The sequence below is a fragment of the Rhinolophus hipposideros genome (assembly GCF_964194185.1).
Source record: "Rhinolophus hipposideros genome assembly, chromosome: 6".
NCBI lineage: Eukaryota > Metazoa > Chordata > Mammalia > Chiroptera > Rhinolophidae > Rhinolophus > Rhinolophus hipposideros.
The window spans coordinates 100,595,911-100,619,724 of record NC_138052.1 but is presented as its reverse complement, the minus strand read 5'-3'; the positions used below and the strand labels follow the sequence as shown (position 1 = coordinate 100,619,724).

Here is a 23,814-nt window from a genome sequence, read left to right as displayed (position 1 = left end):
TCCTGGCCTCCCTGTGGCCACACATCCCAAGACCACTCCCTCTGGAAATGCCAGGAGTCTGAATGCCCCCACGTCCTCCCAGCCTGTGTCTCCTTCTGGCCTTGGGCCTGGCTTCTGGGACAGGGGACAGTCAGTGCCTCCCTGACCCCTAAGGCTGCGGGGCCCTTGGCTCCCTCTGTACCCCATGCTGGCCCTTTGCCACCACTCTGGCTTCTGCCAGGAGGGCCGGCACCTCCCACCCCACGGGGCCTTTGGGCAGTTGGGGGCTCCCTGGGTGCCCCAGTGTCAGGAGACCCCGGGCTCAGAGCAATCTCTTGGGGCTGCAGGTGTAAGGGCTCCCTGGGGGGTTCCACAGTCCACCCCTCCTCCAGTTTTCTCCTGGGGGGTTGGACAGTTAGCGCAGCCCAACCCCGCACCTTGGGAGTGCATGGTAGGCCAGGCGAGGCGGGTGCCCCCAGCAGAGCACAGGAGGTTAAGTATCAGGGCCCAGGTGCAGGGGGGCCACTGCGCAGTGACAGCGAAGGTGGTAGACAGGGAGGGAAGTGCAGGGAAGGTGGGGGGCAGAGGGCACCCTGGACCTCAGGCAGCTCAGATGCAGAGGCTACAAGGCAGCCTGGGAGGGGTGGGTTTCTATGCAAGTGCAGGGAGAGAGAGAGGGAGAGGCCCAGGCCCAAGGCAGGGGAGTGGATGAGGGGTGCCCAGGGGCCTGGCATTGCCGTGCTACTGTGGGCAGGGGGCATGGAGCCGGGACCAGTTCCCATCATGGGGCAGCAGGCGGCCCTGCATGCGCTGGTCCGGCGCCTGGCAGCTGTGCTCGTGGCTTGCTTCCTGCCTTCTCTTCACCCACCTTTGGCTTTCTCCCAACTTGTGTCTCTCTTCTCTCCCTCCCGTCTGTCTGCCCCCCCTCCCTCCCTTCCTCCGTAGATGTGTCTGACCTTGAGAACAATAACTGTAACCGTGGCGGGGCAGAGTTGAGTGAAGCCCCTGACAATCTCTCCACAGTGACCAACGCCCTGGTGGGCATGAGCCCCTCATCCTCACTCTCGGCCCTGTCCAGCCGTGCCGCCTCCGTGTCCAGCTTGCACGAGCGCCTCTTATTTGCCCCAGGCAGTGAGGAGGCCATCGAAAGGCTGAAGGTGAGGGCAGGGCCAGGTGGGATGCCAGACCCCAGGAAACGGGGTGAGCTTGGCGAGGTGGGGGTCAGGGCCCGGCCCTGCCCTGTACCCTCTGGGCCCAGGGTCAGCCAAGCCCTGTTCTCAAAGGCAGGAAGTGGGGCTGGCTGGAGGCACAGTGAGCCTGCGGTGCCCCCAGCACTCCCTCCACACTTGTCACCACTCTCTGGTCAGCACCGCGGGGCCCCCATTTACTGGCCAGGGCAGACGGGTATCCTAGGGGCTCTGTACCCCTCCCAAGTGTCCTATGCTCATGACTATTCACCCACTGGCCCCCTTGGGCCCATGGTCACTCCCTGACCCCCAGCAATGTGCCCGCTAGTTTTAGGGTTTTCATTCAATGTTCCGGGTACAAGGTGAACCCAGACCTTGGAGACTGAGGGGGTTGAGGATTCAAAGGCACAGAGGCCGGACCTGAGGCAGGGGTGAGGCGCGGCGGGGAGGGGACCCTGGAGCCTAGAGCCCACCTGGGGTGCGGGGCCCACCTGCTGTGGGGCTGGAGGAAACGGTGAAGTGTCCATGGACGTCTGTGCTTCAGAACCAGCCTGATGTCTCCATGTAGGTCTGTTTCTCTCCTTCCTGGGGTAGTTCGCCTTTCCCCTGCGTTCTCTGGGTGACATCCTCAGGAAAGACAGGTGGTTCTGAAAACACACGCACCCTGCAGCCCTTGATCCTTCAGACATCGCGCTGCCAGGACAGACCGGGGGCCTGGGGTCTTGGTGCCTTGCAGAATGGCTCGTGTCCCCTCTGCCTGGCCCCCAGGCCTCTGTCCACTCTCTGCCCCAGGCCTGACCTCTTCTGCTTGGTCTCGCCCCGCAGGAGACGGAGAAAATCATAGCTGAGCTGAACGAAACCTGGGAGGAGAAGCTGCGGCGGACGGAAGCCATCCGGATGGAAAGGTGGGCGGCAGGGGTGGGAGCAGCACAGCCCTGCGCTCCAGCCCTGGGCTCCCGACAGACACGTCCCCTTCACCCAGTGACCCCACCTCATGTCACTGTGCCGCCAGCCCTATTGGCCTGATCCCTCATCAGGTGCTCAAGCCCTCCAAGCAGATACCTCAACTCACTAACCAGATGGGTCACTGGATGGCTGCTGCCCACAGGCCTGTGGCAGAGCCCCACTGGCTCCCGGTCACTCAGTTGGTTATTTGTGGATGAAGTGGCCTCTTAGGGCTCGAGCTGACCCCAGTTTTGCTCTGTCCTCCCAGAGAAGCGCTGCTGGCCGAGATGGGCGTGGCCATGAGGGAGGACGGCGGCACCCTGGGTGTGTTCTCTCCCAAAAAGGTAGGAGTTAGGCCCGGTTCTGTGGGGCTGCCCCGGCTTGGACATGGATGGGCGACCTGCCCTTCTCAGGGGCGCATTCCTCTGGGGGGAAGAGGAGTAGGGCAGGGGGTCCAGGCACTGGGGGCCACGTTTACCACAGCCAGGCCCTCCCTGCCTACAGGACCCAGCCCCACCACCTCATGGCAGGCAGCCCCATGGCCTTGGGACAGCGGGAGGGTCACTTAGCTGCCTGAGGAGTGGACTGGGCCCCTCTAGGTCAGGGTGACACTGGGAGCCACGCTCAGGCTGGAGACCTGATACATGTGGGGCTGGACCTGACCTGGAGCCAGCTGTCCTCCTGGAGCTTAGCCAGAGTGGGGTCTCGCTGTCTCAGCAGGCCCCCCTTCTCCCACGCAAGCCTGGCACACACACCGGATCCAGCCCTAGGGAGGGCCTTGGGAGTCTGTCAGCTAGGGTCCCTCCAATGGAGCAGAGCGCGCCCTCTAGTCAGGAACTCGGATGGGCCATAGCGTGAGCATGTGGGTAAAAGTCTCTCTGGTCCTAGGACCCAGGTCCCCCACCCCAAAGATTGCCAGACACTTAGAGCCAGTAGGAGCTGAGCTCTAAGCCAGGAAGCCCCCCGGAGGCAGTAGCAGTGGGGCTCCAGGCCCTGCCACCTTGTTGCTGAGGAAGTGCCTGGCCTGCCCCTCAGAACAGCCCCCCTGGGGCCAGCTTTTCTCCCCGTACCACGTGGAGTTCCCACTGGGCCATTGGGGGCCCCAAGGGAAGAGGGGCACAGGGTGCTGGTGCAGTGGGCTCTCTGGGGACAGGGCCAGGCTCCTCAGGATTCTGTCCCCATGCACCCCATGCTGGGGGCAGTGAGTGCTGAGGCCCTGAGGCAGGAGGGAGGGGTGCTGGGGGGACCTGGGGCAGAGTGGGGAGCAGGTGGTGGTGCCCTGATGGGTCGTATTTCACATCCCTTCCGGAGAGGCCTTGGTTGTGTCATCTGGAGTGGGTTGCTCCTCGGCTATTTCAGACCTTGCCTTTTCCTGAAGGGGTGGGGCACCCCAGGCTGCCGTGTGGAGCTGTGTGTGGGTTCAGACACCTTGGAATGCTGGGCACCCTGCCGTTCTGTCTTCAGTGGTGGCCCTGAGGCTGGCCCAGGCGTGGGGGGACTCCCTGGGGACCACCAGGGACGCCTCCTGAGAACCACAGCATTCCTGGGACTCTGGGGAATCACATGGCTTAGCCGAGTCCCCCACCTCAGCCCAGCAGGGCCAGCACATCCCTTCCACACGCTCCTGCTCAGGGGCTGGGGTGGCTGGGCATGGTTTGTCCTGGAGTCTGATGGCCGGGTCTTCACAATCCTGCACAGGTGTGTTGGTGGGCTTCGCAGGGCTTACAGCTCTGGGTGGGGGTGGCTTGCCCCAAGGTTCTAGGTGGGAAACTGAGGAAGCAGTCCAGCCTCTGCCATGTTGCAGGACCCTTGCCCAGCACAATGTGGGTGGTGTTCCTGAGCTGAGGGAGTGTTGGGGTCCAGAGAGACCCTGGGGTTAGAGCAGTGAAGGAAGTGGAGATGGGATGTTCAGGCCCCAGTTGGCAGAGCCTGCAGTGGCTACGCTGGGACAAGGTGGGCAGGGAACCCAGGGCAGTGCTTAGACAGGTATGGCTGGCAGGAAGTGGTCACCTTGGCCTTGGGCCATGTTTTTCTAGACCAGGGACAGGAGAGGTATAGGGGTCCAACCTGGGTGGGGTCTTTCACAGCCTCTCTGCTCCCAGTCCCCAGGGCCCAAGGCCTCCCTAGCCAGTAATGTAATCCTTGGCTCAAGGACCCACTGGAGCCCTCACCCCTGGGTGCCCAGGACTTTGAGGGTACACCACGGGTACAGGGCCGGTGCTGGGACCTGGCCTGCACCCTGCACGTTCAAGGGCCCACCACAGCTCCAGGCACCCCTCTGAGTCCTCAACCCCTCCCAGCTCCCTCTGACTGTCAAGGTCAGGCCCCCACCCAGCCTGCCGCCTGGCTGTCCCCCCAAGACTCTGGGGTTCCTGTCCAAAGTTCTTCCTCAGGGAGACTTTTCCTTCACATCTCCTGTCCTCCCTGCCAGGCCGGGAGGACACTGGTTCCCCTGTGAAGCCAGGCCTGGGACTGGTGGTGGTCTGGCACTGGGGGCAGAGGTCAGGCAGACAGCCAGTGCGGGACCCCTGCTCCCTGCAGGAGAGGTGACCCTTCTGTCTCCCTCAGACCCCGCATCTTGTCAACCTGAATGAGGACCCGCTGATGTCTGAGTGCCTCCTCTACTACATTAAGGATGGGCTCACCAGGTAGGGGGCTCACTAGGCGGGGGGCTCACCAGGCGGGGGGCCCACCAGATGGGCTGGGGCCTCACCAGGTGGGGGCCTACCAGGGTGGGTGGGGGCCAGTTGGGGTGGGGTCGCCGTCTGCCCATTGCTGGAGGTGATGCTGCTTGCCGCTGGGCCATGTGGCTCTCCCAGGACCACTGCATGTGGGGGCGTCCTCTGTGCCCCACTCCTGTGCACCTTGGGCCTTTCCCATAAGAGCCTGGCTGGGTGTCCTTGGAGGCCCAGGTTGGGGGCCAGTGGGTGGCCTCATGGGCACCCTGGGTCTGGCCGTTGCTGACGACGCCCCTCCCCACTGCAGAGTGGGCCGGGAGGATGCAGAGAGACGGCAGGACATCGTCCTGAGTGGGCACTTCATCAAGGAGGAGCATTGCGTCTTCCGGAGTGACTCCCGGGGGTGCAGCGAAGGTATTGCCCCCTCCCCCCGTCCCCGGTGCTGCTGAGTGTCAGCCCCAGGCCAGCTTGCCACCTTCCGGCTCCCAGTCAGTCCCAGGAATCCCTGCTTTAGAAAGGGGCTTTGGTGGCTGGGCTGGGCTGGGGACGGGGACAGTTTGGGGGTGTTCTTGGGTGGAGGACAGTGAGCCACGAAATGAGTCAGATCGAGGGTGGAGAAATATTTTGGGATCGCACTTGCCCACTGGCTGTGCAGCAGCCATCTGTGCCTGCGCACCTGGCCCCCACGCCCGTCTGGGTGTGACTGTCGGGGGTACCACCTGCTATATTGAGTATCATTACAGTGCCCACTGCTCCCCAGCTCAGGTCAGGTGATCTCCAGCCTCTGGGCTGGTGACGGAACCCCACCGTGTGACGAACACCTCAGGGGGTGGCGCTAGGCGGTGCTGGGGATGTTGGTTCTCCCAGATGCTCTGTGCCCAAAGCCTGCCCTCCCTGAATGGGTGCCCTCCCTGGCTGGGTGGGCATAGGGCCCTCCCAGGGATGTGGCACCCCCATTCCCATCCATGCCCACCTGGAGACCCTGATAGGGCTGGTGGTGAGCCAACACGGCCTCCCGACTCTCTGACTCGGGCACTACTCTCCTCATCTGTTAATCGGGGTGCTACCCTTTCCGGCTTCTCTGAGGTCCAAACAAGGTGCCACTGGCAGTCAGGCTTTGTGGCTAGCAGGAAGGAAAGAGGGTGGTGGGGGCCACACCTGGGTGGTGAGGTGAGAGGAGCCCTGCAGGTAAACAGGGTGTGGCACCCATGATGACAGCCTCTCCCAGTCGTCCTCTCTGACCCCACTATCTACCTGCAGCCGTGGTGACCCTGGAGCCCTGTGAAGGGGCAGACACTTACGTCAACGGCAAGAAAGTCACGGAGCCCAGCATCCTGCGGTCAGGTACAGCCGGGTGGGAGGCCCCTGGCCCACCCCTGCAGGGGGCCCCCGCCTGCTCTCAGGGCTGTGGGCCCGTGGGAGGACGGGAGAGGATGGGTCACAGACCCTGTTCCTGTTCCTTCTCCCCTGCTTGCCCATGGCAGGGCCACAGAGAGGGCAGTGCTTTGTAAACATCACCAGCTGCTGAAAGGGGAGGGGCCGAAGGGCAGATTTGGGGGAGTGAGGAGGCCAGTTCAGGTCCTAGTCAAGGGAGAGGTGGCCTGCCTGGTGAGGGTCAAGGGGCAGGGCACCCCGCGCCGAGGACCCTGTGGGGTGGCTCCTGGGGTGGGCGATACTGGGAGCTCAGTTCCAGGAGGGGCCTGTTCTGCCCTTTGGCCCTCCTCACCCCTTGAGGCTGCAGCCCTCCAAGTACGGCCTCCCTCCCCCAGGGAACCGCATCATCATGGGCAAGAGCCACGTGTTCCGGTTCAACCACCCCGAGCAGGCCCGGCAGGAGCGCGAGCGCACGCCCTGTGCCGAGACACCTGCGGAGCCCGTGGACTGGGCCTTCGCCCAGCGCGAGCTGCTGGAGAAGCAGGGCATCGATATGAAGCAGGAGATGGAGCAGAGGTGAGGCCGGCGGTGGGCTGCCCGCACCCCTGCAGCATCACCGCCCCCACACTGCCCCCCACCATCGCATCCTGTCCTAGTCCACGCAGTTTCACCCACCCCTACATCGTGTGCACCCTGCATCACGTCCACCCTGTGTCCACCCCAGCGGCATCACCCCCTCCGCTGTTGCAGGCTCCAGGAGCTGGAGGACCAGTACCGCCGGGAGCGGGAAGAAGCCACCTACCTGCTGGAGCAGCAGAGGCTGGTGAGGGCGGCTCCCCCAGGGTGGCCCCCAGGGCTGGGTGGGGGGAGCCAGGGTCCGTTTTCCCAGCTGGACCCTCAGCGGCCCAGAGCCACTGCTGTGGTGGGACCCCGCCCAGGTGCACTGGGCGGTCCTGGGGCCCAGCACGCGACAGCCCCGGCAGGAGGGCTGCGCAGGGGCCTGGGGTCTAGCTGGAACCACGCTTCCTGCTTCTGTGCCAGGATTACGAGAGCAAGCTGGAGGCCCTGCAGAAGCAGATGGACTCCAGATGCTTCCCAGAGACGAACGACGAGGACGAAGAGCCAGAGGACGAAGGTGCGGGCTCCCCAGGGGGCAGTGGGCAGGCTTGGGCCTCGGGCTGGGAGGGGTCTGACAGGATGCAGCCCCCAGGCCGCTCCCTGGAGGTCAGCTGTCCGGTGGGGGTCTCCTCTTGTCCCTCGGGAGAGGGCTCCTTGTCCCTGGAAGGCAGGATTCGTGGAGTCTGAGCAGCAGCAGGAAAGCATCCACACACACACACACACACACACCCCACACACGTGCACACACATGTGCGCGCACACACACGGGTCCTGGCGAGAGCAGCCTGGACCGTGGAGAAGAAGGAGTGAGTGAGGGCTCACACAGGTGCCCTGCCTGTGGGGCGTGGGGGTCTGGTGCTTCCCCAGGACAAGGTCACTCTCCTCTCACCTCGGGATTCCCTTTGCTAGCATTTGCTGGGGGGGCCCACTACTGACCTCATGCTATTATGGGGCCCAAAGGTGGCTGTGGGGCTCACCTCCAGCCTGGCATCTGGTATGCACCTTTGTGCTAACGTGACCTTGGTCTCCCCTTGTCTGGACTCACCTACCCAAGGAGGATTCTTCAGGCCCCACAGGGTGGGAGGCCTGTGGGTAGGAGGAGATGCTGGGAGCAGAGACAAGCCCTTCCTGGGGGACAGAGAGCATGTGAGCAGGGAGAGGCCATGCGGGGCAGCCCCAGCCTGGCTTCCTACCTCCTGTCCCGTGGGTGCTCCCACATAGTGGTGTGGCTGTCATTTCGCTGCTGACCCCCCCTCCACCCTCATGGAGCCTCAGCCCGACTCTCATGACACTGACCTCTTTGGGGCACACGGAGCCTTTCATGTCACATGACTTCCGGTCTCAGGTCTTTCTGCCGGTTTCCTTCTTTCCGAGCACCCAGAACAGTTAGTGTGGGATTGCGGACCCAAACACAGAGCCCCCAGCCCAGGTCCAGAGTGGGGGTGTCACCCTGTTTCCTTGGTGACGACTTGGCCTCTCCCCACAGTCCCATGGACGGAGAGGGAGTGTGAGCTGGCGCTGTGGGCCTTCCGGAAGTGGAAGTGGTACCAGTTCACGTCACTGCGGGACCAGCTGTGGGGCAATGCCATCTTCCTTAAGGAGGCCAACGCTATCAGCGTGGAGCTAAAGAAGAAGGTGGGCGCCACCCGCCTGACACCCACCTGCCTCAGAGGGAGGGGTCACCACACCTGCTTACAGTGGAACTTGGCACTGGGGAGGGTGGAGCCGCCCGCCTGGCCTGGGCTCCTAGGATGGTGGGCAGTGGAAAGGGGAGCTGGGATGGACTGACATGGACACACGCCCTCCCTGCTCAACGCATAGGCTGGTGGCTGGTTGGAAGGTCCCAGCATGCAGCCAACGTCTCAGGAGGTGGGAAGGCAGTCCTTTAGGGGACCTGGCTCCCACCCACCAAGGGGCTGATGGGTGGGCATCTTCTGCCTGTCACAGGTCCAGTTCCAATTTGTCCTCCTCACGGACACGCTCTACTCCCCACTGCCACCAGACCTGCTGCCCCCAGAGGCTGCCAAAGACCGAGAGATGCGCCCCTTCCCCCGTACCATCGTGGCTGTGGAGGTCCAGGACCAGAAGAACGGGGCCACCCACTACTGGACGCTGGAGAAACTCAGGTGGGGTGACGTTCAGTTTCTGTGCAGGAGGGCAGGTGACGGGTGCTGCAGGAAGGAGGGCAAGATGGGCAGGGAGAGGGCCGCCTGGGGTGGCTCGGAAGACAGTGGGGAGTTGCTGCTGTCCCGTGAGAGGTGTCTTTTCTACGGGTCCATCTCCATGGTCCTCCACGCTCATTCTGACATGTGCTCGTCCTTTAATTTATAAAGGTGACGGGATGAGACATGACAGGTCAATGCCATTGAAGAAAAGTTTAATGTCACTTACAGTACCCAGAAAGCGGAAGGCCCACACACAGGGTCCAGGGAGCACAGGGAGGCAGGAGGCAGAAGGCAGCGAGGGGGCGCCTTGGCCATGACCTCTACTGAGGTTTTCCCAGGCCCGGTGGGTGGGTGGATGGCCAGGACAGGCAAGTTAGAATCATTGGCGTGCTTTGGGGCACAGGGCTGCCCTAGTTGCCTGGTACCTGGTCCTGGGGTAACTGAGGGCAGGGGGCACTGGCTGTGTGTGTGAGCCAGCTAAAGGGGTGGCTGGGGGTTAGTGTGTGTGTACAACTCCCCCACAAAATGTTTACTGTCTCTAGGAATTGGCTGCCCCTGGGTGGGCCCTCTGTCCCCAGCCAGCAAGACCCCCAAGAAGTCAAAACATCATAGCACAAAGAGAATGAAAATATGATTAGAGTCGCACACTGGCACACACTCACATTTAGTCTCACACACCCGTGGACTCACACACCGCCCTGTGGCTCATTCACCCACACTCACGCTCACACACGCAGTGGTGGACATGCACTCATACATTCATGAGCACTCACACTCACTCCCCCCCGCTGGTGCTGCAGTCTGACACTTGGAAGGACGAATGTTCACTCTCCCTGTCATTCATGTTACTCTGAGCCCTGCAGGGAAATGACTGCATTTCCTTTTTTCCTCAACTTGTTGGTTTTCCTGGGGTAATAATTTTTAAAATATCACTTTCTATATCCTCTCACCAATTTGCCCCTCACTCCTTGAGTGTCTTGGGCTCTGTGACACAATTCCCACCCTGAGCGCCTGAGCTCCCCGCACCAGCTGCAGTTGGGGTTCTCTCCCCCTTCTCTGCCCGCCTCTCAGGTTCCGTCCCTGTCGCTGGTTCCAGGCCCATCCTGCCTGCTTCAATCACACTGCTGTCACCTGGCCGGAGTTGGGAGGAGTTTAATGGTGAACTCATACCTTTACTTGGCAGTCCCTTGCTCTCGGTTGACCGATTTCAGGACCACAGAGGGTCTGTCAGCAAACCAGCGTAGGCCTCAGACAGCGCAGAGCAGGATGAGGTGGCGGGAACCCCTGTCCCTGGAGCTACGCCTCACAGCCACTCCCCCAGCCCACTGTGCTCCCCGCACCCCCTACAGGCAGCGCCTGGACCTGATGCGGGAGATGTACGACCGGGCGGCGGAGGTGCCCTCCAGCGTCATCGAGGACTGTGACAATGTGGTGACCGGTGGAGACCCGTTCTACGACCGCTTTCCCTGGTTCCGGCTGGTGGGCAGGTGGGCACCTCCCTTCCTCCCTGGGCTGAGAGAGAGAGAATGAGCAGTAGGGGCAGGAGCAGGCCTCCTCCCAAGGCGGGACTCCCGGCTGGGCCCTGACCCCGCGCCTACTCCTCTGCCCTCACCCTTCCTGGTCTGAGGTCCCCCAGCCCCTCCTCCTCACACAGCATGGGCCCTTATTTAAGGAACCGCAGAAGGATCTCGTCATGGCCACCCCAGCCACTGTGGGGCGTGGCCGCCAGGTCACACATGTCCATATGTGTGAATATGTGAGGCTCAGTCAGACTTTCTGGATCACCTGGTGACACAGGACCGTGTCACCCCGGAGCCTCGGTGTCCCATGCCTCCTTTCCCGGTCTCCTGGTCGGGGTCTGTGCCCAGCCCTGCAGCCCACAGGACGCGACGAGTTCTGAGGCCTCAACGTGGCCAAGCTCACGAGGTCCTCACACAACCTTAGCCACACGGGGCCAGGGTCACACTGACACTGCCGGTGCCTCCAGAACCTTCCAGAGCCTTCCGCTGACCACACATGCAGTTTCCTTCTAAGCCCGGGATGGGATGCACTTTCAGTTCTCTTGTCTTTGAAGGCAGCGTTCTTGGTGGTTGTGTTTGGACTTGGTTTTAAACAGAAGCCCCCACCCCGCCCGTCCCTGTGAGAAGCTGGTGTTAACTTCTGTCTGTCTTGTCGCATAACCTCAGTTCAGCCATCTCTGGCTGCAACAGCTACCCTCTTCTCAACACATGCATGAGCGAGCGCATGGCTGCTCTCACCCCCTCCCCCACCTTCTCGAGCCCGGACTCTGACACCACGGAGCCTGCGGAGGAGCAGAGCGTGGGGGCGGAGGAGGAGTACCTGGAGGACGACGTGTTTCCAGAGCACGCGCTGTGCGACGGCCGGGACCCGTTTTACGACCGGCCCCCCCTGTTCAGTTTAGTAGGAAGGTTGGTGAGGTGGAGGACAGCATGCTGGGAAGGAAGGAGCCAGCTCTTTGGCACAGGAGCACTGCTGCGGGCAAATTTGACCGTCAGGGTGTGGCCCCAGAGCCCGGGCAGCTGGGGGGCTGGCCTTCCAAGGGGTTTTGGGGAGCGTGAGGGCTCTTGGCTGTCCTGGAGACAGGGGACCGTTGGGGTCCTAGTTATAGAAGAGGCAGGTACATAGCCATGGCCACCAGCTCCATGCAGGTGGCACTGTGCTGCAGAGGCCCTAGAACCTGGGAAGTGGCCGCTGGAACCCAGGGAGAGTCCTTGTGCAGGGCCCCTCAGGGGACATTTGGAAAAGAAGGAGGAGCAGGCCGCCCCCAAGGTCCTGTGGTCCTGGGGTTCAGACTCTCCACCCGCTCAGGCGCCTCCCCCACTTTTCCTGAAGAGATGGAGACCTCTGCACCTCTTTCCTTCCTGTGGGAAAAGGAGCAGGCTTGGAGGAGGTCGTCCCGCAGGGCAGGGGAAGAAGGGCTGGAGCGGGCAGTGGAAGGGCCCCCCTTGGAAGCGTGGGGCCCGGTGGACCCCACTTCGCTCTGAACCTGTCTCTGTCTGAAGGTGAGGACTCTTCGTCCTTCGGACCTCCCTGGCCAGCATGGCAAAGGACAGACACATGTGGCCCTGTGCCCTCCCAGGAAGTGCTCATTATTGTTCTGGGATGAATAAGAGAAGCCAAGGTCAGGAAATGGAGCAGAGGCCTGGGGAAGCCGAGACCCTGCCAGCAGATTGGGCAAATATAGCTGCCATTCACATTTGTTATTATTATGGAAGGGAAGCATGACTGGGGAAAGAAAGATCTAGAAAGCTACTGTGGTAGAAGGAAATGCAGCTCATGAAACAGCTGAAGTTACATCGTGAAGAATGTAAAAGGGGTGAGATAGTTTTAATAGCAACCTTTCCGGAGTTGGCTTCCTTGGGCTAGGCTGATGGAAATTTTTGGCATCTTGACTTTGGAGCACCAGGACTGCAAGCTGCAAGCTGAGGCGGCCCCAGATAGTGGGGTGCACACTGGGAGTCTTTGGGTAAAAGCCCCTCTTGGAAGCGTTCCTCTTGGAAGGAAGCAGGGCAGATGTCCTGCATTTATTCTGATTTCTGTGTTCCCTGAGTGTGACAGGCTGGCCTGCGGGATAAAAACGTGTGGCTCTCTCCCTTCCAGACATCCTGGGCCGAGCTCCCCTGGGAAAAGCTGGGTCCGAGGGCTTGTAGTAACGTCAGGCCAGCTCCACACAGGCCTCTCATAAAGCCTGGCTACTAGGGCCTGGCCTGCTGGTCCCAGGAGGCTCTCCAGTGACAGGTAGGCGTGGGGTCAGGGTGCAGGGGAGCCAGGACCCTGGGAGAAATGGGCTGTGGGTTTTTGCAGTCTCAGCTGGAAAGAGCTGGGTCCTTCCGACACTTTTTCCGTCTGTGAATCTGAGCTGTTACAATACAACCAAAGCAAAGCCAGGTCGCCAGTGAGAGGCCGGCCCCTCGTGCGAGCGGGAGGTCTGCGAAGGGCTTCCACTGGAACCCTCTGATCTTTTTGGTTTGGCAAGAACTGCTTCTCCCGCAGCAGCTGTGCAGGCCCGGGCCTTCAGAAGGACCCGTCTTTGGTTTTCTTTCATCCTTCTGGTAGCTGCCGGCTCCCTCTCCAAAGCTTATGCGAAATCGGGGTGCCTACTGTTGTCTACCCTGGGAAAGGCTTTCCTAGCCAGCATGCGTCTTGCACCTCACCATCTCCAGTCACCACTGCCTCCTCCCCGCCTGCGCCGCTTCCTCTCTTTCCAGGGGCACCTCAGCCTGCCTCAAGGTGCACTCACCTCTGTGCACAGGCCCCCTAGCATGAGCCTTTCACGTCCCACCCCAGGGCTCCTCCCCCAGGTCCAGGAGGCCTCTCCCTCTGCTGGTCTAGGGTGCTGGGTGACTTGGGGCAGAGGAAGGGCTTTCCCCCAATTACCCCCCTCCGCACGTGCCAGGATGTGGGGGCAGGGGAGCTACAGAGAGGAGGTCGGGGCTGACTGCCTGGGATGGAAGGTCCCAGGGAAGGGCCTGGGTGTGGGAGATGGGAAAGTGTCCAGGACTCTGGGTGCTGCTGCTGGGGGCGGTGGCTCCTGGTCCCCAAAACTCCCTGAGGCTAATGAGCCTGTCACCATCGCCAAGCAGACTGGGATTCGGAGATGGGAGCCAGCCCGGCTTCCTTTGCCTTCTCTGCATCTGGCACCAGAGTGCCAGACAGGTCTGTGGGTTCCACCTGTGTTTCGTGCACCCCTAAGAAAGAAGGAGGCGGCCGGCTGGCCTGAGATGTGCCACTGGTCAGGAGAACCCCAGTCTAGGTGCTGAGATGTGAGAAGAACCCAGGAGCTGTGGGCGCACCTACCGCTCAGGTATGGGAAGAACAGTTGTCCCACTCCTGGCCCCCAGTGAGCTCAGGGGTGCAGGCCCGTACGTGAGCTGCCAGGGGCCTGATCTGAGCCTTGGGGACACAAGGGCCCCACTGTGAGTGGCAGTCCGGTGGTGCCTGAGCCCTGGGCCCCGCCTGCTGGAAGCCAGCCCCTGAGCCTTCCAGCACGGTGGACCTATCCTGCCTCCCCTCCTGGCTGGGAGATGTGACTGTCCTTAACCTCCTCGGGGAGGCTGCACTGATACAGGACCCTCCTGCCTGGCACCGTGCCCTCACCTGGCCCACGACGGAGGTGTCCCTGTTCCCCCGATGGCCCCCTGTGGGTTCCCTGCAGAGCACACGTGGGGATGGCAGGCTGTGGCCTCCCCCGTCTATGCCTGGGAGTGTCCTCAGGATCTCCCTCCAAACACCAGGATTGCAGCAGTGGATACTGCCCCAGGGCCCTGCCCTGTGGGGTGGGGAGGGCTGGAGGGCTGGGTGCTGATGCGGGGACCCTGCAGCTTCTTGGGGCTCTTCTACCTGGTCCTGGTACCCTTAGCTCTCTCCAGCATGGGATGGCTGGACAGGGCCCAACCGAGGAGGGCAGAGCAGGGTCTGCCCTCTTCCCGTAGCCTGAGTCCTGGGCTCGCTCCATTTCCCCCTCCGGACCTCATGGCTTTGTTCATTTCACGGCAGCCCCCTCACTCACTCCCAATTTCAAGCAAAGGCCCTTGGCCAGGAACCCAGGTACCTAAGAGTGAAGGCCACCAGTGTCCCCATCACAAGGCCGGTGCTGGCACAGTCCCCCAGACTGCCCCATCTGGTTCCTGCATGCTGTTTCACTGCAGCGAGGCTCTCACTTTGGGCCTCAGTTTCCTCTTGTGACCAGAGCCAGAGCTGTCTTTTGCTGGCAGCTTCCACAGCTCGCCTCAATGGGTGGACAGGGGTGTCCCAGGATGGACTGGGGGCCCATATGGCTGGAACGGGTTGGGCAGCAGAGCTGGGAATGAGGCAAGGTACTTGTACATCACCAAGGGTGGGGTCTGACTGGCACCCCAAGTCCCCTCAGGGTGCTGTGGGGGCCATGGGGGAAGCAAGAGTGTGGCTGGTGGTAATGGACCCTCCGAGAGAACTTCAGAAAGACTTTGAGGTGAAACTGAAGGATTTGAAAGCTAAGAGCCAGGATGGTACTCAGGTTTCTGACCTTCCGGGGACAGGCCAGCAGGGGTGGGGTGCAAGATCAGGAGTCCCCCTGGGGGGCGCCAGGCACAGCCCTCTCTGCCCACAGGCACAGTAGGGTCCAGAGCACTGTGTCCCAAATCTCACACTATGGGGTGCGGCCAGCTGCTCAGCTTGGGTGGTGTCTGACCTTGAAGCAAGCTGAGCTAGGGGCAGGTGACAGGGTGACACGCCTGTCCTCCCAGCTTCTACCTACTCTGTCCTGCTGCGCTCTCGGCCATACACACGGGCTGGAGAGGAGGGCAGGTTGGAGGCGTGGGGTCCTGCTCGAGCGTGTCCACCAGGGGCTTCTACCCTGATGGCTCATGTGGGTGGGCCCCCCAGGAGGGTGCCCTGAACAGCGGGGCAGTTTTGCTCCATGTCAGCCCACCCACCCACCTGGGCAGCACAGGGTATTCCAGGTCCTGTCTGTCCTTGCTGCTCGTGTGACCCCCACATGTTGGTGAGTCAGGAAATGGGAGACATGGCTTCTGTCCGGCTTGTCCTTGCACCAGCTGGGCACTGTTGGGGTGAGGGAGGGCTCTGGGTGCTCTGTGGGGGTACGCCAGGCAGCGCCGTGGGGCCTGGGGTGTCTGTTCAGCCATCCCTCCCTGGGCACTGGGCGGGGGGATCCCGTCTTGGCTGACAGCTCAGAAGGAGTTGTGAGCATTATTCCACATCTGGGCCTGCAGGTGTCCGGCCCCTGGGAAGTGGGCGGGAGGCAGGAGCGGCCAGGGCCTCAGTGCCAGTGTCGTAGCTCCATAGGCCAGGTCCTCGGGTCCTCCTCCTTGAAGTAGGCTGAAACCCCCTCCTCAGCTGCTCTGTTGTCAGCCAGCGGGTGTGGCCCACGCTCTGCCCCGTGCCCAGCCCCACCTGCCACCGCTTCTGCTCGCAGCGCACACCCTCCACCTCCTGTGCCCTCTGCGTGCTGCGGCCCGTGGACCCTCTGTCCCTGGCCCCGAGCCCACCCGGCGCAGCCCCTGCCTGCCGCCCACTGCCTGCTGCGGGCTGCCCTGCACTGTGCCCTGCTCTGTGGTGTTGTGTCACGAGCCCAGCCGTGCTGTCGCCCACTGCTGCCCTCACACGCGGGGCTGGCCCTGACCACGGCCTCTCTTCCCTCAGGGCCTTCGTGTACCTGAGCAACCTGCTGTACCCTGTGCCCCTGGTACACCGTGTGGCCATCGTCAGCGAGAAGGGCGAGGTGAAGGGCTTTCTCCGCGTGGCCGTCCAGGCCATCTCAGGTACATGTGGGGCCCCTGGGCCTGGCTCTGTCTGTCACAGAGGGATGGCCTGAGTGGGGTGGCCGCCACGGGCACACAGAGCAGTCAGCGTGCAGCCAGCGCCTCCCGGGCCCCTGGCCTGTGCTGTTTCTCTGCCCCTCCCCTGGCAGGCAGCCACCTGCTGACCCCCAGGTGGGGACTCTGGGAGAAGGCCCGCTGCGCAGGTCTTGGCTCTGGCCTCCTGGACTCTCCCAGGTTGACTGGGGCCCGCTGGGGCTGTGCAGGTTGAGCCCAGGGCTGTGTGAGCCCACCCTGGCTTAGGGGACCTCCCTCCCATCAGGCAACCCCAGGTGGACACAGAGACCCAGCCTGGGCCATAGCCTCCTCCCCTAGCTCACCCCTCGCCACTGTCTCTAGGCCGCAGGATAGGCTGCAGACTGCTGCCCACAGCGGCCCTCCAAGCCTCCCACTGACTCCAGCGCACCCCTCCTCTGGGCTCCCTGGCCTTTCTCTCCGGAGAGTGCGCACCCACTCTGCTATGTGCCTGGAGATGCAAGCCCCTCGCTGCAGAGGCAGACGCCCTGTCACTGCCCCTGCTCCCTGGCTGGGGTCCCGGGACCAGACAGCCTCTGAATGCCCCTAGGCCTGGTTTGCTCCCCTGTTTGATCCAACTTGAACTTCCTACTGATAGGAGTGAAAGATCATTCCAGAACACAGATGTGAGCGTGCTTGGGTGACCGCAACTGGTGCTCGTGCTGTAATGGCCATTCCTCCGTCCTCTGCCCCTGCTCCTCCAACACTATCCCCTTCATGGGCCTCACTGTCTTCTCCACGGCCTTGGCGGCCCAAAATTTCCAAATGCCCTTTACAGCAGCTCCCAGCCGTGTCACTGTGGTGCCGACATGCCGGGGACCCAGTTGTGGTTGGCAGCGTTGGAGATCCCCCCGTGTGGGTGACAGCACGGCCTGGTAGCCGTGCTCTCCCCTGCCCACGGCTCGGCCTGGCTCTGCCACACCACCTGGGGACAAGCAGGGCCCTGACCATCTGGTTGGTTCCTATTTCAGCTGATGAAGAGGCCCCTGATTATGGCTCTGGCGTCCGCCAGTCGGGAACCGCCAAGATCTCTTTTGACGACCAGCATTTCGAAAAGGTACTGTGCCAGGGTGGGCCCGGCCAGCCAATGCCAGCTGACACACCTCCAGCCCAGCCTGAGGTGCCAGCTCTGCTGCGGGGCCCTTGTGCCTGGGGTCTGTCCTCTTCCCTGCCCCGAGCCTCAGGGCCACCCTGTCCCTCACTGCCTGACTTGCCCACTGGGCCGGCCTGTCCCCTGCACACCTGCCCTGCTTTCTCCACCTGGCCCTCGGCCACAGGCAGAGCACAGAGTGAACAGGTGCCACGAGCTCCTGCAGCCTTAGGTGGTTCCACACCGAGATGCCTCCCCCACATGACTCCCCTGCTGTCTCCTCTCAAGGGCCCCACAGGACACTGTGTACCCATCACCGCCCTTGCCTCTGCCCCTGACATCTCAGAGAGGCCTGTCCTCAGCCCTGGTAGTGCGTGCTAGGGTGGCCCTGCTTCGGCACCAAAAGACCAGGTGCTGCCCTCGCCCTCACGTGAGGGGACTGTGCCTCCCCCCTGGGACCCTTTCTGCTCTTGGCCAGGAAGTGGAGCAGTGGCAGCATCCAGCTCAGGGTCCCCACCAGGCCAGGCCCAGGCTCTTAGCTCACAGCAGGTGGCCCCGCCCCCTCAGGCGCTCATCCTGCCCCCACTGGCCACCCTCCACCTGCCCTGAATCTCAGTGCCCAGGGCAGTCTGGCTGCCCCCACAGAGGGACTCACCAACGCTGGGGGTGCACAGCAGGGGCAGAGGACATCAGGTGGAGAGGTCAGAGCAGAGGGGCACCTGGCACAGGGGCCTGGTGAGGACCCTGAGCTCCAAGCAGAGCAGTTACCTGCATCTTGCCCACAGGGAATAGAAGCTGAGGGAGGGGTCCTGAGTGGGGCAGACCTTTCCCACCATGGGACCCACACACGCTATGACATCCTGGGAAACTGAGGCCGAGGAGGTGGGGCTGCCCAACCAGGGCAGGTCTGGAGCGCAGGTGGTGGCACAGCCCTCGTCTGAGCCCTGGATGGGCTCTCTGACTCTGGTCCCCACACGCACAGTTCCAGTCGGAGTCGTGCCCCGTGGTGGGGCTGTCCCGCTCGGGGACCTCCCAGGAAGAGCTGCGCATCGTGGAAGGTCAGGGCCAGGGCGCCGACGCAGGGCCCTCTGCCGACGAGGTCAACAACAACACCTGCTCAGGTAGGCCACGGCACTGCCAGGGCACGGGGCTCTGGGACCGCGCCCCACTCGGGTCCCCAGGGAGGCCGTGTGGGCTCCAGCACCCTGGGCGGTCCTCCACGCGGTTGTGCCCTTGGCTCCCAGCAGCAGCACCTCCGGAAGGCCTCCTCCTGGACAGCCCTGAGAAGGCCGTCCTGGACGGGCCCCTGGACACCGCCCTGACCCACCTGCACCTGGGCAGCGCCTTCACCTTCCGCGTGACCGTCCTGCAGGCGTCCAGCATCTCCGCAGAGTATGCCGACATCTTCTGCCAGTTCAAGTGAGTCTCAGCAGCTGGCGGGTGGCGGGCGCGGGCCGCGGGCAGGCTCCCCCTGGCGAGGGTGTGTCAGGCTGTCTGTGCCACGCCCCCGGTCAGCGTCTCCTCCTGCTTTGCAGCTTCGTCCATCGCCACGACGAGGCCTTCTCCACGGAGCCCCTAAAGAACACGGGGAGAGGCCCCCCGCTGGGCTTCTACCACGTCCAGAACGTATGTCCTCAGAGCCTCTCCCCAAAGTGGCTTCATTCCTTCCTCCCGTGCCGGGTACTAGCTGTGTGTGGGGCGCTGCCCGGGCGTGAGGACACAGGGTGTCTGGCACCAGGCGGGTGGGCAGCTGCAGGGCCCTGAGTGCTCCCCGCAGGGAGCCCTGAGCAGATGTGGACAAAATGTGTCTGGGGCAGCTGGGTCTGTGCTGAGACGGGGGCAGCCTGGGCTGCGTGGTGCCGAGGCAGAGGCAGGGCCGCAGGGTGTGGCCATGATCTGGAGAGTTCCAGACAGCTCCAGGCAGGGGACTGTCCAAGCTAGGCTGTCAGGAGCAGGGGGCTTCCGGGGTGCAATGGCTCTGTGGGGCTGGGGAGCGGGACTAACCAGGCCGTGGGGTGGGGGACTGTGCTGCACATGGTCACAGTGAAAGCCGCCAGCTGACGAGATTGCAAGGCCCAGGCAGGGAGTTTGGCCCTAAGCAGCCGGCTGTGTCTCTGCGGCCTGGGCAGTCTGAGGCTCTGCAGACTGGCGCATCCTGGCCCTCGGGTGACACGGAGTGAGCAACGGCTTCTAAGCCAGACAACGAGGCAGGACTGGAGTATGAGCACTGGGTGGCTGTGTTTCCTGGGCTGCCCGAGGAAAGCCCCACGTGGGGCGGCTCAAACAGCAGGAAGTTTTGGCCCCTCAGGTCCGGAGGCTGGAAGCCCGAGATCAAGGTGTGGGTGGGGTCCTTCTGAGGCCGTGGGGAGATCGGCCCCAGGCCCCTCCCCTAGGTGTGTGGAGGGCCATCTTCTCCCTGTGTCCTCACAGGGTCCACTCTGTCCATGTCTGTGTCCCGATTTCCCTTTTTCATAAGGACATGTGCCGTGCTGGATTAGGGCCACCCAGTGCCCTCATTCTAACTTGCTCTCCTCTGTAAAGACCACGTCTCTAAGTACAGCTACTGGGGTTAGGACTCCCACTTATGAACTAGGGCTGGGAGGCCGGGGGGCACACAGTCAGCCCATCATCACTCCTGCTGAGTGGGCGTGGGCCCTAGGTCAGACCAGTCTGCAGACGCACCCTGGCCTGTTACCTTCTTGAGCTCTGGGTTCTGAAAGGGCAGCTAAGCCCTGTGTCCCCAGCCCCGTCTGTCCTGGGGAGAGAGGCCAAAGGCCACCCACCCCAGGGTCTGTCCACTCCATGTGTGACGGATGAGAGGCAGGGCTGGAAGGATCTCGGCAAGGAGCGTCCCCAACGTGGGCAGAGGTCGGGCTGTGGGCCCGGAGTGCTCGGCCCTCCATGGAGGCCTGGCACTCATTGGAGTCCCCCTCACTCTTGACCACCTGCCCCCTCGCCTGCCAGATCGCTGTGGAGGTGACCAGGTCCTTCATCGAGTACATCAAGAGCCAGCCCATTGTGTTCGAGGTTTTTGGCCATTACCAGCAGCATCCGTTCCCACCCCTCTGCAAGGACGTGCTCAGGTCAGTGACCCTCCTGCACCTGGTCCTCCAGCCGACTGCTGCCCTCTGGGCCATGGCCCTCCTAGCCTGCAAAGCCGACCCTCGGCCTAGAAGGTCTGGTCTGGGGCTGCAGAGCTGTGCCCACCATCCCACACCCATGGGAGGCCGGCTGCTGAGGTCCATAGGACCCAGGGGGAGGCAGCCCACCCTGAGGATGGAGGAGGGGTCAGAACCAGAGTCATCGCTGCTGGAACCTTGACCTTGGCTGGGCATGCGCAGCCCTAGGGCTGAAGGAAGCTGGGCTGGGGATGGCCAAGGGTGGCCCCTGGGGAAGATGACCTCTGCTACCACTGAGAGCTCCAGCAAAAGGGGCCATGCTGTTCCATATCCTGCAGTAACAAGCACCCAGCCCGAATGAGGGGACATTCGTCCTGCTCTTTCATTCCATGCCACCTCCTGGGGGGCTCTAAGGGTGGGTTGGGATGTCCCCTCTGTGGCCAGGCTGACCCCTCCCTGCCACCCCCACCCACAGCGCAGGGAGAACAGCACAGGGCCATGGGACCTTCTGTTGCTATCTCTATCTCCCTGTCGGCTGCCATGTGGGGCCCAAGCTAAGCAGGGCGTCCAGGGTAACGGGGGTAGAGAGGGGCCATCAGGCACTGGTCCGGGGTGTTGGGCTGCAGGAGCCTCGTTTGTCCGCAGAGGAGCTAAGGGAGGCTCTGTCCCGGAAATCCCCGGATGGAGAGCCAGAGCCTGATCTCACCCCAGTTCTCATGGCCTCTGTTGCCTCCCGGGTGGGACCTACCGGCCCTGAAGAGCCGTCCTCACCCTGAGCTGGTGGAGGGCCTGAGAGCAGGGCCTTATGCAGGCCCTGTAGGGGGGTGGATGGAGGGAGGCACAGGCTAGCCCCTGCCCGTGGCCCTGCTCCAGCTCAGGCCCCCGCAGACCCCAGTCTGCGGCTCACCTTCCACTGACGCTTCTTCCACAGCCCCCTGAGGCCTTCACGCCGCCATTTCCCCCGGGTCATGCCGCTGTCCAAGCCAGGTAGGCGGGGTGCTCCAGAGTCCCCCCCCCACCAAGCCATGGAAGTGAAGTAGGTGCCCACACTGTGGGTGGGCCATCCACCGCTGAGCACAGGCCTCATCATGAGTCATTGCTCTCCCAGGCTCTGGGGGCCACCCTGCGCCCGTCAGTCCTCGTGGGTCCCCACAGAGTAAGGGGCTCATCCTGGAGCAGGGGTATGGGGCGAAGGCACACAGACAACTGGGTGTCCTTTACCGCTCCGTACACACAGAGCAGCTGGGTGATGGTCAGGCAGTGCCTGCCCTATGTCCCCGGGGGGTTTCTGGAGCAGATGACAGAGGCGCGGGAGCCCAGAGAGGACGGGAGTGAGGGGGCTGGGGCTCGGTGAGGCCTAGGGCTGTGTGAGCCTGTTGGTCAACATCTGGACACCAGTGGAGGGCCAGTGGGACCTGAGGGGCGGGGCTTGTCGGCCCTGGGCGAGGTGCTTGGACTGGTGCAGTAGGCTGTGGCCTCAGTGTGGTGTAGCAGAGGGTCCTGGGCAGGTTGTGGACCTGACCGAGCGTGGCTCCTGCCCCCTGCTGTTTCTGTGGGGTCTCAAGGCACCTCCCTGTCTTTAAGGGCCTGGCGGGCACGGAGAGTGAGTTGTCACATCTGTTCCTGAGCCAGTACATGGCTGCTGAGACCTGACTGGCCAGAACCAGGCCTGTCCTGGGGCAGGGGCAGGGGGTCTGCTGGTGGTTTCTCTTGGAGTGTGGTGCCTGTGCTGCCTTCGAGGCGTCCCCAACCCCACATCCTCCTTAAGCAAGCCCTCAGTGTGTGGAGAGTCAGTTTCCCATCAGTGTCTGCTTCTCTCCTGTCACCCCCCAGTACCTGCCACCAAGCTCAGCACACTGGCTCGTCCCTCTCCTGGGCCCTGCCACTGCAAGTACGACCTGCTGGTCTACTTCGAGATCTGTGAGCTGGAGGCCAATGGCGAGTGAGTCTCGGTGCCAGAGGTGCCGGTGCTGGGGCTGGCTGGGGCCCCCAGGGGCTGTGGTGTGGGGAGGAGAGGGCCCTGGGGGCTGGTTGAGGTGGCGCACGGTGGGTTCCTTGCCCAGCTGACTTTGGTGTCCATGCATTGGGCCACTCCACATTCGCCAGAGGGAGTGGCTGACTTTCCTGTTCTCAGCCCTTCCACTCTCTCGGCCACATGTCTGTGCCGTGAGTGGGCGGGGACGAGGGCAGGCGGGGACGAGGGCAGGCGCGGCCTCACACATCCCTGCCCGTCTCTCCCAGCTACATCCCTGCAGTGGTGGACCACCGTGGCGGGATGCCATGCATGGGCACCTTCCTGCTGCACCAGGTACGAGGCCCTCCCCACCGCCGCCCGCCCCACGCCCCTGCCCTGCCCCACAAGGCCCCCAGGCTATCTGGTCGTGTCCTCCCTCCCGGCTCCTGGTAGGGCATCCAGAGACGGATAAGTGTGACACTGCTACATGAGACGGGCAGCCACATCCGCTGGAAGGAAGTTCGAGAGCTGGTTGTGGGTGAGTGAGGCAGGAGGGGTCTGCCTGGGGGCTAGGCTGCGCTGGTGGGAAGGACGTGGACCCCTGTCCCCACCCCCAGGCCAGATGCCTGAGTTCTAAGCACAGCTCTGCCCCGTTCCTGTGTGACTGCCTAGGTCACTTCACCTCTGTGTGCCTCAGAGCTTGGCCCCCAATGGTGATCCCAAATAACTGCTCGGTCACTGTGCTAAGACTGCTTAGCAAAGTGCCACAACCAGGGGCTTCAGCTAGAAGTTTCCCCTCACAGCCCCAGGGGCCTGAGTCTGAGGTAAGGTGTCGGCAGGTGGCCAGGCTCCCTCTGAAACCTATGGGGAGGACCCCTCTTTGCCTCTTCTAGGTTCTAGCGGTTTGTGGGGAACCCTTGGCACTCTGGCTTGTGCACGCGTCACTCCAGCCCCCCATCTTCAAGTGGACGCCAGTCAGATTAGGTTAGGGACTCGCTACTCCAGTGCCACCTCCTCTCAACTAATTGCATCCAGTAAGGTCGTATTCTGAGGTGCTGGGGGTTACAACTGCAGCATATCTTTTTGGGGGGACACAGTTCAACTCACATGATCATCCAGGCCCTACACTGTTTTCTTCTGTGACATCGTGCTGTGAACTCTTGTCTACCAGAGAGCTTTGCTTTGCCAAGCCGTAAAGAATTTGTCTTCCCAGGGTTCACTCAGGGACACGGGCAGCTGTCCATTCCAGTGTGTCATCCGCATGAGGCCAACATGGCCCACCCCTGCTCTGGAGCTGATGGCCGGTGCCTCTGGAAGCCCCACTCTGGGCATTTCTGTGGCGGGTCCCTGGGG

The 23,814-nt window shown here is 62.8% G+C and overlaps 1 protein-coding gene across 30 annotated transcripts in view; it reads left to right on the top strand.

Moving 5' to 3' along the window:
* Positions 1 to 23,814, top strand: part of KIF1A (kinesin family member 1A) — an 80,728-nt gene that overhangs the window by 37,895 nt on the left and 19,019 nt on the right. For 7 of the 30 annotated variants that reach the window (XM_081051999.1, XM_081052006.1, XM_081052003.1 and 4 more), the window contains exons 15-37: positions 925 to 1,136; positions 1,992 to 2,071; positions 2,380 to 2,455; positions 4,680 to 4,759; positions 5,097 to 5,203; positions 6,050 to 6,133; positions 6,559 to 6,739; positions 6,914 to 6,986; positions 7,205 to 7,298; positions 8,268 to 8,416; positions 8,729 to 8,907; positions 10,296 to 10,433; positions 11,133 to 11,375; positions 16,108 to 16,226; positions 17,270 to 17,355; positions 18,371 to 18,509; positions 18,633 to 18,807; positions 18,924 to 19,014; positions 20,353 to 20,471; positions 21,439 to 21,494; positions 22,341 to 22,449; positions 22,749 to 22,815; positions 22,915 to 22,999. In XM_081051999.1, the coding sequence (XP_080908125.1) occupies positions 925 to 1,136; positions 1,992 to 2,071; positions 2,380 to 2,455; positions 4,680 to 4,759; positions 5,097 to 5,203; positions 6,050 to 6,133; positions 6,559 to 6,739; positions 6,914 to 6,986; positions 7,205 to 7,298; positions 8,268 to 8,416; positions 8,729 to 8,907; positions 10,296 to 10,433; positions 11,133 to 11,375; positions 16,108 to 16,226; positions 17,270 to 17,355; positions 18,371 to 18,509; positions 18,633 to 18,807; positions 18,924 to 19,014; positions 20,353 to 20,471; positions 21,439 to 21,494; positions 22,341 to 22,449; positions 22,749 to 22,815; positions 22,915 to 22,999 (2,742 nt within the window). The remainder of the gene's footprint in view (positions 1 to 924; positions 1,137 to 1,991; positions 2,072 to 2,379; positions 2,456 to 4,679; positions 4,760 to 5,096; positions 5,204 to 6,049; positions 6,134 to 6,558; positions 6,740 to 6,913; positions 6,987 to 7,204; positions 7,299 to 8,267; positions 8,417 to 8,728; positions 8,908 to 10,295; positions 10,434 to 11,132; positions 11,376 to 16,107; positions 16,227 to 17,269; positions 17,356 to 18,370; positions 18,510 to 18,632; positions 18,808 to 18,923; positions 19,015 to 20,352; positions 20,472 to 21,438; positions 21,495 to 22,340; positions 22,450 to 22,748; positions 22,816 to 22,914; positions 23,000 to 23,814) is intronic. The other 23 variants (XM_081052000.1, XM_081051998.1, XM_081051997.1 and 20 more) reach the window with 7 other exon arrangements.